This window comes from Heterodontus francisci, chromosome 16 (genome assembly GCF_036365525.1).
Source record: "Heterodontus francisci isolate sHetFra1 chromosome 16, sHetFra1.hap1, whole genome shotgun sequence".
Lineage (NCBI taxonomy): Eukaryota > Metazoa > Chordata > Chondrichthyes > Heterodontiformes > Heterodontidae > Heterodontus > Heterodontus francisci.
Window position 1 is genome coordinate 38,021,154 of NC_090386.1, and position 9,017 is coordinate 38,030,170.

At 42.5% G+C, this 9,017-nt stretch overlaps 1 protein-coding gene across 4 annotated transcripts in view; it reads right to left on the reverse strand.

Annotated features, from left to right (window-relative positions):
• LOC137378448 (solute carrier family 12 member 5-like) overlaps positions 1 to 6,990 on the reverse strand; it is a 1,212,460-nt gene extending 1,205,470 nt beyond the window's left edge. The window contains exons 1-2 of one of the 4 annotated variants that reach the window (XM_068048773.1): positions 6,861 to 6,990; positions 4,689 to 4,769 (exon numbers count right to left, since the gene is read on the reverse strand). Coding sequence is in view for 1 of the 4 variants with exons in the window: in XM_068048779.1 (XP_067904880.1) it covers positions 5,016 to 5,022 (7 nt within the window). In the remaining 3 variants the exon portion in view is untranslated. Of the gene's footprint in view, positions 1 to 4,688; positions 4,770 to 5,015; positions 5,094 to 6,860 lie in introns of those variants that run through there. The other 3 variants (XM_068048780.1, XM_068048774.1, XM_068048779.1) reach the window with 3 other exon arrangements.
• Between the last annotated feature and the right edge of the window lie 2,027 nt (positions 6,991 to 9,017).

The window sequence follows — 9,017 nt, forward strand, 5'->3', positions numbered from 1 at the left end:
AAGGGTATGCCCTGCCCCTATTGCCAGGCCCTCAGCTTCCCTGTGACATCTTGCTTCCCTCTGGTGCAGTGGAAGGCTTTGGCACAAGCCACAGATCTCTCCCTCAGGACAACCAGCAGCCTCAATAATGGCTGCTGTGAGGTGTCTACATGAGTCCCACATGTCATCTGATCCACTTCCATTTCCCACTGGCTCTAAAGTGGACAGGAAACCCATCTCCATACCAATTAAGGGCTTAAACAGCTGAAAATCTGAACGTGAATCAGTTTTCCAACAGAGACAGGTTTCTGATCTGAAATCTGACTCTAGTTTCCCACCTAGGTAAGAAAATTCCAGCCCATAGTTTCAAAAGCTTTACTCTGTAGGGGTTTTACTCCCCTCACATCTGGGTCCATTGTAAATAATTTCAAGATATTGACTTACCAATTAGTCAACACTGCCATTATTCTTGCATCATGTAAACATAGAAACATAGAAAATAGGAGCAGGAGTAGGCCATTTGGCCCTTCGAGCCTGCTCCGCCATTCATTATGATCATGGCTGATCATCCAACTCAGTAGCTTGTTCCCACTTTCTCCCCATACCCTTTGATCCCTTTAGACCCAAAAGCTATATCTAACTCCTTCTTGAAAACATACAATGTTTTGACCTCAACTGCTTTCTGTGGTATCGAATTACACAGGCTCACCATTCTCTGGGTGAAGTAATTTCTCCTCATCTCAGTCCTGAAAGGTTTACCCCGTATCCTTAGACTATGACCCCAGGTTCTGGACCAACCCCACCCCCACCCCCAACCATCGGGAACATCCTTCCTGCATCTACCCTGTCAAGTCCTGTTAGAATTTTCTAGGTTTCTATGAGATCCCTCCTCACTCTTCTGGACTCCAGTGAATGTAATCCTAACTGACTCAATCTCTCCTCATACGTCCGTCCTGCCATCCCAGGAACCAGTCTGGTAAACCTTCACTGCACTCCCTCTATAGCAAGAACATCCTTCTTCAGATAAGGAGACCAAAACTGCACACAATATTCCAGGTGTGGCCTCACCAAGGCCCTGTATAATTGCAGAAAGACATCCCTGCTCCTGTACTCGAATCCTCTCGCTATGAAGGCCAACAGACCATTTGCCTTTTTTACTGCCTGTTAGACCTGCATGCTTACCTTTAGCGACTGGTGTACGAGAACACCCAGGTCTCGTTGCATAGTCCCCTCTCTCAGTTTATAGCCATTCAGATAATAACCTGCCTTCCTGGTTTTGCTACCAAAGTGGATAACCTCACATTTATCCACATTATATTGCATCTGCCCTGCATTTGCTCCGTTACTCAACTTGTCCAAATCATCCTGAAGCCTCGCTGCATCCTCTTCACAACTCACCCTCCCACCTAGTTTTGTGTCATCTGCAAATTTGGAGATATTACATTTCGTTCCCTCATCTAAATCATTAATATATATTGTGAATAGCTGGGGTCCTAGCACCGATCCCTGCAGTACCACACTAGTCACTGCCTACCATTCGGAAAAAGACCTATTTATCCCTACTCTCTGTTTCTTGTCTTCCAATCAATTTTCTATCCATCGCAATCCACTACCCCCAATCCCATGCACTTTAATTTTACACGCTAATCTCTTGTGTGGGACTTTGTCGAAAGCCTTCTGAAAGTCCAAATAAACTACATCCACTCGCTCCCCCTCATCAACTCTACTACTACTTAAAGAATTCTAGTAGATTTGTCAAGCATGATTTCCCTTTCGTAAATCCATGCTGACTCTGTCCGATTCTACCACTGTTCTACAAGTCCTCTTAGATAAAATCTTTGATTATGGACTCTAGAATTTTCCCCACTACTGACATCAGGCTGACTGGTCTATAATTCCCTGCTTTCTCTCTACCTCCCTTTTTAAATAGTGGGCTCACATTAGCTACCCTCCAATCTACATTAGCTACCCTCCAATCTAGAAGACTAACCAGATAGTCCATGGTGTATTTACATCTAGCAGTTCCTGTTTTCCTATCAGGAGTTACTGTCCCACCTGATCAGTAATAATTAATCCCCATATTTAGCCTGAGCTGAGTTTTCTCCTTTCAGCTGACCAACTGGTACCTTATAAATATTAATTCAGGAGTGAAAAGCAGATATCCCTATGGTAGAGGACATGTCAATGAATCAAAAAGCTGCATTATCATGGGGTCTGACCCATAGGTTCCTACTTTCAGCTGAACCTTTGGTGGGGTTTGGGATAGCAAGGTGGAAATTAACTGACTGATGATTGTAACGCCATGTGGTGAGTTTTGTCCCCTTTCTTTCAGGGAAGAAAGTGAAATGAAGAGATGTAAGAAACAGATTACCAACATACTAACTGTTGCAGATTCAGAGCCTAGTTTTCTTCAAATCATAATATAATCCTCTATTATGTTTTTTTTTGCATATGAAATTTATGATAGGCTAATATACTGTGAAATTAAATTTTGTTAGCTGTTTTCCAGAATGAATTATGTTGCCTTTGGCTGGGGTAGTTAAACTTGCTACTCTGGGGGCTACACATCCAGATGCTCTCCCAACAGGAAAATATTATACATTAATGACATCAGGAATTTTCATGGTTTTGCAATGCTGATCATGTGAAGTTTATAGACACATATCATAACCAAGAATTTTCAAGACCAAATTATTTGTTATGCCATTCAGAAGTGAGGAGTTACAAGATATCATCATTCATCCAAATGACAAAAATTGACACTTCATGTTCCGTCTGTCGCACATTTTTACGCCTACATGAAAAGATTCTCTTGATCTGGAGTCTTCAACGTCTACATTGAGAAGTTTCCAAGTTTGGTTGGCTACCCCAATTCCCTTGCTATGAATATATATTTTCCATATCACAGTGGTAAGATTGGTGAGGGAGAAATATGCCTATTTTATTGATATTGAAAATTCAGCCACAAGTTCCTGAAAATATCTCTAACATTTTAAACAAGTTATTTTTTAGGCATTTTAACTCCATTATGTATGTAAAATGTTACATTGCTTAGTGTGCTTGCATTTTTTTATTTTTATGTAATCTTAATTTTTATAAATATATTCAACTTGTAATTTTAACCGGAGTGATTCATTCTGACAGCAAGATGTGTATCCACCTGTCAGAGATCAGGAGTGCATACTGGGTAATGAAATATATAGATAAAAAGGAAAGTTGTTAATCCTATGGCATGCTAAACCCTTTAATAGCACATAAAGAATTGACAGTTTCAGATCAATAGGGACTTCTCTGGAGTTTAGAAGAATGAGAGGTGATTTCATTGAAACTTACAAGCTTCTAAAGGGGCTTGACAGGGTAAACACTGAGAGGTTGTTTCCCCTGGCTGGGAAATCTAAAAGGGGGCACAGTCCCAGGCTAAGAGGATGATCATTTAGGACTGAGATGAGGAGAATTTTTTTTCTCTCAGAGGGTCGTTAGTCTGTGGAATTCTCTTCCCCAGAGAGCAGTGGAGGCTGGGTCACTGAATATATTCAAAGCTGAGTTAGATTTTAGATCGACAAGGGAGTCATGGGTTATGGGGGGCCAGACAGGAAAGTGGAGTTGAGGCCACATTCAGATTAGCCTTGACTTTATTGAATGGTGGAGCAGGCTCGAGGGTCGAATGGCCTACTCCTGCTCCTATTTCTTGTGTTCTAGTGTATGTGTTCTTGTGTTATCTGCACAGAGCCCAGTTAAACTCAATTTTTCTCACTCTGATGGTGTTAGCCAAGGTGATTGCAGCTGTCTGCTTCCCATTTTTGGTGGTCATTGTGCTAACATTTTGTATCGGAATGTGAATATAAATTAAATAATTAATTATATAAATTAAATATACTGAGAAACCATGCAGCAAAACTAGGTGTCCAGCAACATTCTGGACTTATATGGTGACTATCTTCACTGTTCTGACTGAAAAGTTTTTTTCTGTGAAACTGGAAGCAAGAATGTTTGAAAGAAGAAGGTAATCATGAGCAGCCAGTATGTTAAGGAAACAAAATTCACTTTGATACTTCTGTTAATACTGTATATGACAGTCTGCATTGCCCACATTGGAACAATGCAAGACCAGAATACTATTTGAATTGTGCAGTGAATGTGCAGATTTGAGATTGAAGCCAATATTTGCTTATGGGCACTGTAGACATAAGATAACCCAGGGGTTAACAGGATAATACCTGATTATTATTAAAAAGCTGAATCAACTAAATGGCATGAGAAACAGAGTAATGAATCTGCAAGATCTGATCCAGGAATAGCATCAAAACAGCACAGTCCGGGGAACCATGGGATAAATGGGGCCCATTAGCATTCTTATTGTATTCACCCTCAGTATTTTGTGTACTTTTTCCCTCCACGGATGTGGGCACCCAACGTCCAAGAAAATCGCAGAGCTCCGTGCTGCAAACTAATACCCACCATTGCCAAAATTCCTCCTGCCACTATAAGACATCATATTCTACCACTTACATTGGACAAATTTATAAACACATCAATTTCCAACATTTACAGTCAATATCATGTCAGTTTCACTATCAGATTTCTCTAAAGAATAGGAAGTGATATAAAATGGCCCTGATCTTTTAACTGTTGTGGAATGCAAAACCCTATGTGATTTGAATCTCATTTGGAGTGCCAAGCTGAAATTCATCCTATATGCTTTCACCAACCTTTTCAGCAGGAACCAAATATTGCATTGGTCACAAAACGTGTTCTTTCAGAAATCAGCCCATTCAGATCCTTCACCTCCCCTAGAACCAAATTAGAGAACACGTGGGAGTCCTGCAAACAAAGACTGAGCAACCTGCTATAAATACATGCTAGCCCTAGTACTTTGCACATAATTTCTCACAAAATCTGTATTAAAAATCTGAATGCTTGTGTATTAGAAGAACAGGTTAGAAGAACAATTTTCCTTTTGTCACACTTATTTAAATCTTTTTTATTATAAATTATTCTATCTACATTTCTAATGGCCACGCTGTAACTGGACCCACCTGTCATCAGTCATGAAGTACCACCTCAATCATGTATCTCTCAAGCGCTCAGTTAGTCGTACAGATAACCTCCTAGGCCAGAACCGAAATGAGCTCGGGGATCACGATATGGGATTGCCCTTTGCCCATTGCTGCTAAAGCAGGTAGCATTCAAACTTCGCATTACCTGCTAATTTAAATGATTGTAGCATGCAGCCAGTACAAAGTGCATGCCTGAGAAGAGGAGAGAGAGGCTAGCACGAGTTAAAGCTAGCCTGCACTGGTTATAGCCAGCCTGCACCTCTTAAAGTGAAGGTGGATTGTGGCTGGAGCAGGTGCTGGAAGTCTTTTTAAAAGTGATTTTGACCTGGGAACACTCAATAATGGCACAACATGGCAGAGAGTGGGCTCCAGGATTTTCCAACATGTTGTAACACAGTCAATGTCAGGAGTCTAACTCTGAGGACCTGGGTGCAGTGCCGCAAGAAGCTTCATGATATCACATGAGTGGTCAAGGTCAGTGAATGTGTCTTCAAAGTACCATATCCCAACTGCACCACTCGCCTCACATTTTTCTCCATTAACCCCCCATTACTCACCTACCAGCAATCTCATTCAACCTCACACACCACTGCTGCAAGCCATACACCCACATCTCACAGCTTGCACACACTGCTAGCTATTCAACAACAACAGCCACATCACCCATTCGAGACATGACACTTACTGACAACACTTCCATCTCTTTTGCAAGATGAGGTGATAAACGACCAGAGGCAGCAACAGCTAAACAGTGAGGGACATGCACGCTGGCATGTCTTTACCCTCATTAGAGCAGCCAGTGCTGAGGCGATGACTGAAACTATCGAAGATGGCAATATGCACATACCTAATCCTCCTTCTCACATCCCACTTCCTCCTCGTCCCACAATCTCTTCTGAGTTACAAGCTGCAGATGGCCTAAGCATTCACCTTCTGCTTTCCCCCCTCCCCTCACCATAGCCCTACCCTTGTGCCTTTCAGATACCAAGAACTGCAACCTGTGCACTGTCAGTAATGTCCACAATAATTTCTCAAGCTGTCATTGCATTGCTCAGGAGCAGACCTCATTAATTTAATGTCCATCTCAGCAACAATGAATCAAAATTTCATTCCTTTCCATTGTCAACTTGCTCAATGCCCTTGGATCCCCATGGGTGTACTTCTGTATCAATCCATGCCGCTTTCAAGAATGCACACATCTATTTTGAAAGATGAATGAAAGATTTCATTGTGAGAATGCCCAGGTGCTGGGCAACATTGAGATTCTTGCATGTGCTGCCAATTATCTTGACAGTACCTATGCCCTCTCAGGTGAATGTTAAAGATCCCATGGCAATTTTTGAAGAGCAGGGGAGTTCTCCTGGTCTCGAGGCCAATTTAATCTTCAACTCACATGGCTAAAAAAATTACGTGGTCATTTATCTCATTGCTGTTTGAGGGGCCTTGCTGTATGCGAATTAGCGACCACATTTCCCTCTATTACATCAGTGATCACACTTCAAAAACACTTCAGTGGTTGTGAAGTGATTTGGGAGGTCCAGAAATGCACATAATGCAGGCTCTTTCTTCTATGTTACATTCTTACACTCTTCAGATTATAATAGGTGGAGGCAACAAGCACAGATGTTCACAGTCTCAGGTTTGATAGCTGCTGCTGAGATAACTGATAGGCACAGCATGTGCACTCCAACTTAAAATGATCTCATCAGGTTAGATGAGATGGATAGGTCAAATAAATGTTAACCAAGGAAGGGAAAGCAGTAAAGCTTAATTTTGCTGAAGTTGCATGCTATGTACACAGGGTTGAGATAACAAAAGACTCACATGTATGACGCAATTCTCCATCTCAGTTCCTGCAGAAACCTCAAGTCAGTTATTGTCCCACCAAAGCAGAACAGCAAACATTTGAGAGGATAACAAGTTACATTAGAGATCCTGCTGTCAGATTTCTTCATTTGCTGTGCTGTACAAATGCAGCGCTACATACAGTACCTAGCTCCTGTACAATTTATGCATGTAGAAATAAATAAAGCTCTCAGCAATTTGACAAGGAGTTAATGATTTCAAATGCAGTCTTGAAGTTTAAGCCCTCATTTCCAACTGCACAGAGTTTACTGATTAAACACTGGGACAAATGTTACCTTTTGAAGCTGATGATTATTCTGGGCCATACCAGAAATGTACTGAACTACCGTGAAGGGATGTTGTGTGAATTAGTGGCATTTTGCAGTGACCCCTTTGCACTGAGACTAATTAGAAAAACAAAGTTAATTTCTTGTGATGTTAAATCTTAAAGCTACTTTAATACAAGCACACACAGAATTATAGAAATTACAGGAGGCAGAGGCAGAGGCAGTGGCCATTCAACCCACTGTGCCTTTACTAGCTCAACTTAAACAATCTTCTCTACTCCCATTTCACTGCATCTTTTTATATCCTTCCTTTTCACTTACTCGATTCTTTTGGCATGACATTATAGCATCCACCTCAACAGTTATTTGTGATGAAACACTCTGTCCAGAGTTTTACGCCCCCCTGCCCTTCCCGGGTGCTGCTTGGAGGCGTGCAAGAATGTAAAATCGAGTGGGAGGTGGGGGGTTCTGTTCCCGTTGCCTACCTGACCCCGCTGCCATTTTACCAGCAGCGAGGAGGTAGAAAATGGCACGCCCTCCTCAGGCCAATTGAGACCCTTAAGTGGTGAGTTAATTGCCACTCTGTATTCAAATGTCCAAGTCATTTGTCTATATCAAAAACAGTAGTCCTAGCACTGAACCTTGGGAAACACCACTGTCTACCATCCTCCAGTCTGAAAAGCAAGCATTTACCACGACTCGCTGTTTTCTGTCCCTGCTGGCATATTACCAGCATGGCCAGGCTCCTCATCAGCTGAGGAGGCCATCCTCCTTGTGGGCCTGGTGGGGGGGCTCTCCTGATCGAACACCCTGTGACCCACAGAGGGCCCCCACAGCAGCACAATTAGTCCCCACTGGACCACCTCCCCCCGCTATCCTGATCAAACCCCACCCTCCTCGCCAGGGCCCAGCTGAATGCCCCCGGCGAGGCCCAAAACCCCACTTACCTTTTTTGGGGCCAGTGTTCTTCTTGCTCCTCCCATTGCATGCAGTCCCAGCAGTGGCCACTGCTCCCGATGGCACTGCTGGTACTCAAGAGCTGCTGGCCTGCTGACTGGCCAGCAGCTCTTGGAGGCAGGACTTCCTGCCTCAGAGGGGCAGAAGTCCTGCCCCAGGCTAATTAAGGACTGGACCATGCAAAATGGCTTCCAAATTCATCAGAGGTGGGTTCACCCCCAAATTTAGGCTGGTGGGCAGGGCCTTCACTGGCATGTAAAATTCCGGCCTCCATCTTCTAATAATGCTCTGTGTAAAAAAAAAATTCTTCTAACTTTGATCTTCATTCTTGTAATGATAACCCAAGTCTTTGTCCCTTTGTTACTGATTTGCCAACTGGTTGTTTCATTAGATAGCCTGCCAAAACCTTTAATCATTTTGAAAACTACAACTGGAATCCAATAATTTAAAACCACTTTAACCTTCTCTGTTCCAATGATTATAAAAAATCCCAAACCTGTCAAACCTTTCTTCCTACCTAAAACCATCGATTACACAGCAGAAATGTTTGCTAGTTTCCTCCTATGGCTCAGTTGATAAAGACACAATCTCATACGGGTCAACTTTATATGGACCTTGAAGGTTCCTGATTCAATCCTCTATCTGCACTCAGTGGATGGTATTAGCTGGGATGGAAATGGGAGACAATGGCCTCAGCATCCCTAGTCCATAAATGTTGGAATTAAACCAGGTTTACTGCACCTGTTCAGTGTCTAGTGACTCCTGTTGAAAAGTTTGCAATAAGAGGTAGGGTGAAGCCAGGATCAGCTTGGGAATATGTCCCACAAGTTGAATAGTCCATTGATATTCACAATCTAGACTCAAACATGAAGACTGCCCGTTTGGGTAGGGT